Genomic DNA, 8646 nt, shown 5'->3' with positions numbered 1-8646 from the left:
TGTGTGAGAGAGTGAGTGTGTGTGTGTGTGAGTGTGTGTATGTATAGTCTGAGCATATAGGTTTTTTGGTTTTATTTATTTATTTATCTACTAATTAATAGAATATTTTCCAACTTTAAAGATAATAACATGATGTGTGCAGTAGAGGGTTAATACGTGTAGTTCCGGTGCTTGGCTCTGATTGGCTGAGCCGCGTTCGAAGCTGTTGTAAAAATACTCTACAACAGCTGTGTCCCAATTCAGCGGCTGCATTCAGTAACACACCTTTGTTTACTTCTGTGTGTTGCTCGGCAACCACTTTGTAGCAACCACAACTGTTTCTGAGGCGCTACATTGTTTGGTGGAAGAATACTGTGTTTATTAATATCTTTACACTTTATTTGCTCTGCTTTATTTTGTGAAACCTTACTAACTGTTTTATAAAAGGGGGCGTTGTTAGGCACTTTCTTGCTTTAGTAATATGGTTTAAAAAGAACCCATTTGTTCTGCTTCGACGGTAAACACTCACCTCCCTCTGTGGAAGCGGCAGCACCCGAGCAGGAGCCACTTGCACAGATGCAGGTTCGCGCAGCCCGGGCAGCTCTGGACTCGACACAGACGGACCTTGGTTCTGGCGATCACTGTCTTCTGTCCGTTCACGAACGCCACCGCGACCGACCCGCTGCTACCGACGAGCGAGGCCACGGCTTCATCGTGCAGACCGAATATTGACGTTAAAGCATCGTAACTCATAGATCCGGTATGAGCGCAGATCTTCTTCACGATCGCCGCCTCCGTCATGTTGAAGTGAATCGGTTCTGCTGAATCCTGAGGAGCTTAAAGTGAACGTCGTACTTTGTGTGATGCCGCATTTCCGCCACTAGATGTCACTGTAAGTCCAGCAGTTCAGTGTATGAATATAATGTGACAACATGCCCCGGAGAGCAACGTTTTGTATCGATGACAAAATTAAAGCAAAACATTATCCAGGATTTATTCAGTTGCACGTTTTGTTACTGTGTCTACTCAATTATTATATTATTTAATTATAGTGTTATTATAAAATCTAGAAATCTATATTAATCGAAAAATTAGATGTATGATTTGAGAGATTTGTGTATTTCATGTTTGTTTGTTTTTTTGCAGAATGATATTTTGAAAAGTAAAGGACAATATGTTATCAATTATTTATTTTACTAGGCAAATGCCATGTGTATAAAAATGGGCTGAAACACAATTTTTAATTTTATTAGTGACTTTTTATACATTATAAACCTAATGGAACTAACTAAAAAAACACTGAAATAGTCTTGTACTTGTGGCATTGAATAAAAACGTGTTATGTGAGCAGACCTACTGTATATTGGACTTTTTGCGTGCAACAAGTGTGGAAATGTAGTCTGTAGTCTTAAATTTAAGGTGTGTGATAAATAAATAAATAAAAAATGTGTGACAACTAGCCCCGGTCTGATCTGCAATAATAATGTGTGTAATACCAGTATTGTCCAGCAGGTGTCGCACGTTTATCTAAAAACGAGTCGTTTATAATCTAATAAATTGCTAAAATGTTTAAAAATCTTGCATTTTCATTTGATTTCATTATGATTGATCGTCAAGTTAACTGGAATGGGAAAAAAAGAACAAATTAAAATATATATTATAAAATATATATAACGTAAAAGCACGAACTTTGCAGCAGTTTGATATGTACAACATTTGTTGTAATTATGTATATGTGTACATTTATACGGAAAGGAAAGAAAAAAGAATACATACACACATATAAATGTTAGCCTCTTGTATGTACACTATTATGTTAAGTTCTAAATAAAGTTCAAACGTTTGAGGAAAAGTCAAACATTACAGTGTAAAGATGACGCAAATGTACTGTTAATAAGATCACGTGATCATGTCATTGCTTCTGTACGTGTTTATATTATGGCTGGATTATTCAACGCTTGTATTCGATGCGATATTTTGAATATTGTGAAAGCTTACGACGCGGCGCGTTGATCCTTCCGCGCCTGACGCACGCAAACGCGTATGGAAGGCCAAAAGGGCCAAAAACACGTGAATTTTAACTATATTTCAAAATATAAAAAATGGCCAAATATATATTTGGTAAATTATTTTTCAAAATATATGAATGTAAATATATTTTCTACCAGCATATTGTTTTGGCAATTTTTGTATATTTTAAAATATCAAAATATTTTTAAAAAAGCATTCAAACTCATATCTTGCCCTATGCATTTCAATCCAAGAAATTAATAGATTCACATTTTTGAAGAAAAACTCGATTTGCTGTCTCTAACACTAGACATGCAGTACATTTTGAATCAATTAAATAGGGAACATGCTTTAAAATGTTCCAAAAAATTACAAGTACATAAATTTACATAGAGATTTTGATCTCTAGCAGGCAGGTTACCGTAAGATTCGAAGCGATGCGATATTTTGAATATTGTGAAAGCTTACGACGCGGCGCGTTGATCCTTCCGCGCCTGACGCACGCAAACGCGTATGGAAGGCCAAAAGGGCCAAAAACACGTGAATTTTAACTATATTTCAAAATATAAAAAATGGCCAAATATATATTTGGTAAATTATTTTTCAAAATATATGAATGTAAATATATTTTCTACCAGCATATTGTTTTGGCAATTTTTGTATATTTTAAAATATCAAAATATTTTTAAAAAAGCATTCAAACTCATATCTTGCCCTATGCATTTCAATCCAAGAAATTAATAGATTCACATTTTTGAAGAAAAACTCGATTTGCTGTCTCTAACACTAGACATGCAGTACATTTTGAATCAATTAAATAGGGAACATGCTTTAAAATGTTCGAAAAAATTACAAGTACATAAATTTACATGTACATAAATTTCTCTAGCAGGCAGGTTACCGTAAGATTCGAAGTGTATTTGTGTATGAAAAATGTATTTTCTATTTAAACAAATATATTTAATTGAGCTTCACCGAATGCAGCATGCATTTAGCATATATTCAAAATATAAGTTTGGCCACAAAAGCATATTTTCTTGCATATGTGAATGATAAGCGTGATGGAATGGAATGTTAAAGACTGGACACAGACTGTTTTAAGTGTGACTAGTGAGTCTGTGTGTGTTTCTGAAGGCAGGGCTGCAGCTACGGACACCAGCTGATGTCTGAACACAACGTGAGGATCCTGAGAGCTCATGGGATGATGATCTGTAGGAGTCGAAATTCACGTGTTTTTGGCCCTTTTGGCGTTCCATAAACGCCCACCGCGCTGATTTCCTGCGTCGCGTTTCCCTTTAAGCGCCGCGTCACTTCGCCACGAAGCGTCCCGATCAATGAGGTTCCGCGCTGCGCGTTGCGTCGCGTCCCTGCGAGCGGCGCTTCCAGGAAGGTGTTAACCATCGCGCTGCCGCAATGTAGCGCCTGCTCGCGCGTTTACAAACAAGAACACGGTGAAGTTGAAGTATTCCGCGCGGGGCGAGGCCAATGGATGCGCGAGCGCGTTAGAATCGCCTGCGCGTCGCGAGGGGAACATTATTATCCAGGCGCTTTATTTCGCGGAAGAACAAGGGAGAGGAAAGTGGAAACAGAAGAACTTCCTGAATTTCAGCGAGACATGTCCGAGTCCCCCTCGCAGGTCATTATTAAGGTAATCCTGCCTTTTCTTTCTAGTCTAGAATGATAACGCGGAAGGTGGGATGCGTCACATCATCTGTTGCTGCGATCGACGCGTTGCGTTGCTCGCTTGTGACTTCATTTGCGCGATGCACGCGACTCGCGGAGGCGTTTATGGAGCCATCAGTGGGAAAAGTTCAGAAGCGAGTTCGAGGTCGAGCTCGGCTGCGCGCGGAGGACTTTCAGCACAGTAACATGAGTTTGCATTGGTTATTTAGTAACAGGGAGCGAGCAGAACGCTGGGAACGCAGTTGTTATCAGCGCTGCTCTTTGACCGCACTGCGTATGGCATCTTAATAGCGAGCGCTCACATCCTTCAGTGGCTTCTTGCACAGTTGCTCTGCAGTGAAGCGTCACACCTGGCCTACACTGGTTGCTCGTCCTGATGGACCTATAGGCTGGCACTGAAATGCACGTTATAATTCAGTATTAAATTTTTTTAATTGTTTGTACTTTGTAGCGTTTAATCAAAATGTAGACTAATAACTGGATCTTCCTGTGTCTGGTGATGTATGCAGGACTCCTCCAATCATTTAGTGCTCTTAAGCTCCGCCCCTGCATACACTTCAGCGCCACGCCCACATCTCAACATCCAATCAGCAACTGATGCACAGCCCCACAGATTTTCTTGTTGGATAACCCGTTACTATATTATTTTTTCCCCAATTATGTCTTAAGTAGATGTTATGTCATGCAAACAATAGGCTATATTTTCTCGTAATAATGATATGTCACTAAAATGCTTTTTTTTTAGCATTTTAATAACTGTTTACCAATTTAAATAACATTTTCTCATAATAGCGAGATTTTTTTTATTTTGTTAAAAACTATATACATTTTTCATAATAGCCAGGTAGTGTGTCGTTAAAACTATTTTCTCGTTAAAATTAAATTTTCTTGTAATAACGAGATGTTAAAAACTATGCTTTTTGTAATAATAAGATAATGTTTTTGTTAGAATGACATTTTCTCGAAATAACAAGCCATGTTGTTAAAAACAATATACATTTTTCATAATAGCGAGGTAATTTGTCGTTAAAACTATATATTTTCTCATTAAAATGGCATTTTCCCGTAATAAGAAAAATGCTATGTTAATAAAAATGATGTTTTGTTCGTAATAATGAGATAATGTGTTGTTTTTGTTTAAATGACATTTTCTCATAATAACGAGAGGTCATGTTGTTAAAAACAATATAAAATAAATGAAGTATTTTCTCGTTAAAACTAATTTTATTGTAATACTTTTTTTTTGTAATTTTAGCAATATATGTTCTCATAGTAACAAGATATGTCTCACGTGTAATCGCGAGATAATGTATCATTAATGTAATATTTTCTCCTTAAAACATAATTTTCTTGTAATAATGAGATGTTAGGCGTACGTCGTTAAAGGGGTCATATGATGCGATTTCAAGTTGTTCTTTCTCTTTGGAGTGTTACAAGCTGATTGTGCATAGATAAGATCTCTGAAGTTGCAAAGACTAAAGTCTCAAAACCAAAGAGATATTCTTTATCAAAGTTAAGACTCTGCCACGCCCCCCTAAAACGGCTCGTTCTAACACGCCCCCACATATCTACCTCACTATGTGGAAATATTAGCATAATGCGCCGTGTGTGTGTGTGTGTGTGTGCGTGAGAGAGAGAGAGAGAGAGAGATCACAGTGGAGTTAGCTGTCTTAACCGTGGCTTGTGTACTGCAAACACATACCAGCTTCATCACGGTGTCTGTCACGCGACTCTGTTCCCCTTTCAGGCTTGAACTGATGGTAAAACTAATGACATTATTTACTGTCTTTACATTTATTTTGAAAGATGAAGCTGGCGATTATGGTAAGGGGCGTTACATTTCCAACGAGTGCTTGCGGTGTTCGGCCAATCACAATGCAGTGGGTCAGCTGGCCAATCAGAGCAGACTGCGCTTGTCGGAAGGAGGGGCTTTGTAGAAATCATTTGAGAGAGGCGGGGCATAGAGGACCTACAATAATGTACAGTATTTGAAAAATAATGTGTTTTTGGAACATTAAAGCATGTCAACATATTCTGTTACACCAAATAATGATCTTTAAAAAAGCATCATATGACCCCTTTAAAAATTATATGTTTTTTCATAATAAAGAGAGAGTAATTTCTCGTAATTGCATCATAAGTTTTTCTGTTTCCGTTGATGTGCATCACGATATGGACGATATATCGCCGCTTTCATTTAATCGCGACTTCAAAGCATCTGATTGATAGCGTCAGCCTGTCTTATTCATCACTGCTCTTTCTGATGCACCTTATACCTTGTTTTATGCTTATAATAATAAGAATGAGTGTTTTTAATGCAAACTTGATGTGTTTGGGATTTGCATGTTTTGCCCTGCATCTCCAGGTGTTCCCACGACCGCCGAGAGCTTTCTGACAGTTGTAGAAACATCCACCCTCGGGTGGAGCGGCTTTGTTCAATGCAGCCGCATGCAAATGAGCCGATAGAGCTCAGGACTTATCGCTTTTGATTTTGCATGCTTTCATTTGCACGGGGTGCTGGACACCATGATTTACCCTGGCTTTACCCTGGAAATTTCAGTTCTCCGTGCGAAATCCTTATATGGACCGAGAGAAAATCATCAGGAAACTGAACAGGAAATCAGAAGGGAAATCACAGCAGCTGAAGAACACTCAAATGCCAAGCATGATCTCAGAGCATCGTCAGCACTCGCATTAATCATATTCACACTATTGTGCAATACAGAAGTCAGCTGTTTTCTATGAGACTTAATATTCATTAGCCTCTATAGGTAAATAACTAGATAATCATACTAAGCAATTAATATTAATTAGCCTCTATAGGTAAATAACTAGATAATCATACTAAGCAATTAATATTCATTAGCATCTATAGGTAAATAACTAGATAATCATACTAAACCATTAATATTCATTAGCCTCTATAGGTAAATAACTAGATAATCATACTAAGCAATTAATATTAATTAGCCTCTATAGGTAAATAACTAGATAATCATACTAAACCATTAATATTCATTAGCCTCTATAGGTAAATAACTAGATAATCATACTAAACAATTAATATTCATTAGCATCTATAGGTAAATAACTAGATAATCATACTAAGCAATTAATATTCATTAGCATCTATAGGTAAATAACTAGATAATCATACTAAAATTTATATTCATTAGCCTCTATAGGTAAATAACTAGAAGAATAACAAGTGTGCAGTAAGCGGTTAAACTATTTGTGCTGCAAACCAGTGCAATTATGTTAACTTACAATAATATGATATAATATAATAATATCAGTTTGTTGAACTTCAAGCTGTGTTTGTCACTAAAAGTGAATGACACAGAACACTCGAGTTCCCAGTTCTACGATAAAAACGAGGCGGATAATGTTTGTCAGATAGTGAGTTCAGGTGCTGATGCGTCTGCATGACCTCTGCATGACCTTTGACCTGTCTGTGGGGTCACCGAGCGTCAGTGAGCAGCTTCACGTGTCTCTCCATGTTCATTCTGAGCAAAACAACTCTGAAGGAAGTTCAGGACTTTATTACTGTTTGCTCATGCTAGTTGATTTGGTGTGTGTGTGTAGGAATGTGTGTGTGTGACAGTGTGAGAGCGTGTGTTTGTGTGTGTGTAGGAGATTGTGAGTGTGTGTGAGAGAGAGTGTGAGAGAGCGCGTGTGTGTGTGTGTGAGAGAGAGTGTGTGTGTGTGTGTGTGTGTGTGTGAAAGTGTAAGAAGGCAAAGATAAGTTTAGGGATAGGTTTAGGGTTAGGGTTGGGTTAGGGGATAGAAAATATCGTTTGCTCAGTATAAAAACAATAGAAGTCGGAAACGTATGGAAAGTCCCCACAATTCACAGAAACAAACGTGTGTGTGTGTGTGTTCAGCAGGAGAGGAGTGTTTTCAGTCCGTCCGCGAGCCCGTTGCCAAATTCCACTTCCTCTCCCGGCCATGTCCCGCCCTCTTCAGCTAACGCCAGGACAGAAGAGGAACCAACCAGACTGCCTGCACACTTGCGTGAGTGACACACATCTATAGGTAAATAACTAGATAATCATACTAAACCATTAATATTCATTAGCCTCTATAGGTAAATAACTAGATAATCATACTAAACCATTAATATTCATTAGCCTCTATAGGTAAATAACTAGATAATCATACTAAACCATTAATATTCATTAGCCTCTATAGGTAAATAACTAGATAATCATACTAAACCATTAATATTCATTAGCCTCTATAGGTAAATAACTAGATAATCATACTAAACCATTAATATTCATTAGCCTCTATAGGTAAATAACTAGATAATCATACTAAACCATTAATATTCATTAGCCTCTATAGGTAAATAACTAGATAATCATACTAAACCATTAATATTCATTAGCCTCTATAGGTAAATAACTAGAAGAATAACAAGTGTGCAGTAAGCGGTTAAACTATTTGTGCTGCAAACCAGTGCAATTATGTTAACTTACAATAATATGATATAATATAATAATATCAGTTTGTTGAACTTCAAGCTGTGTTTGTCACTAAAAGTGAATGACACAGAACACTCGAGTTCCCAGTTCTACGATAAAAACGAGGCGGATAATGTTTGTCAGATAGTGAGTTCAGGTGCTGATGCGTCTGCATGACCTCTGCATGACCTTTGACCTGTCTGTGGGGTCACCGAGCGTCAGTGAGCAGCTTCACGTGTCTCTCCATGTTCATTCTGAGCAAAACAACTCTGAAGGAAGTTCAGGACTTTATTACTGTTTGCTCATGCTAGTTGATTTGGTGTGTGTGTGTAGGAATGTGTGTGTGTGACAGTGTGAGAGCGTGTGTTTGTGTGTGTGTAGGAGATTGTGAGTGTGTGTGAGAGAGAGTGTGAGAGAGCGCGTGTGTGTGTGTGTGAGAGAGAGTGTGTGTGTGTGTGTGTGTGTGTGTGAGAGAGAGAGAGTGTGTGTGTGTGTGTGTGTGTGTGTG

General features: G+C 37.9%; 2 protein-coding genes across 3 annotated transcripts in view; one reads left to right on the top strand and one right to left on the bottom strand.

The window, feature by feature from the left end:
• The window catches only part of LOC107561234 (poly [ADP-ribose] polymerase 12-like), a 9012-nt gene extending 8188 nt beyond the window's left edge, over positions 1–824 (bottom strand). Inside the window, exon 1 of the mRNA XM_016245620.1 lies at positions 509–824. Within this exon, the coding sequence (XP_016101106.1) occupies positions 509–780 (272 nt within the window). The 5' untranslated portion in view covers positions 781–824. The remainder of the gene's footprint in view (positions 1–508) is intronic.
• Positions 825–3283: 2459 nt separating this feature from the next.
• The window catches only part of etv6 (ETS variant transcription factor 6), a 34121-nt gene continuing 28758 nt past the window's right edge, over positions 3284–8646 (top strand). The window contains exons 1-2 of one of the 2 annotated variants that reach the window (XM_016245667.1): positions 3284–3637; positions 7560–7686. In XM_016245667.1, the coding sequence (XP_016101153.1) occupies positions 3479–3637; positions 7560–7686 (286 nt within the window). In that variant the 5' untranslated portion in view covers positions 3284–3478. Of the gene's footprint in view, positions 3638–7556; positions 7687–8646 lie in introns of both variants that reach the window. The other variant, XM_016245665.1, reaches the window with a different exon arrangement.

Source organism: Sinocyclocheilus grahami, unplaced genomic scaffold, assembly GCF_001515645.1.
Source record: "Sinocyclocheilus grahami isolate Dianchi unplaced genomic scaffold, SAMN03320097.WGS_v1.1 scaffold761.1, whole genome shotgun sequence".
Taxonomy (NCBI): domain Eukaryota; kingdom Metazoa; phylum Chordata; class Actinopteri; order Cypriniformes; family Cyprinidae; genus Sinocyclocheilus; species Sinocyclocheilus grahami.
This window is presented reverse-complemented; position numbering and strand designations above follow the sequence as displayed.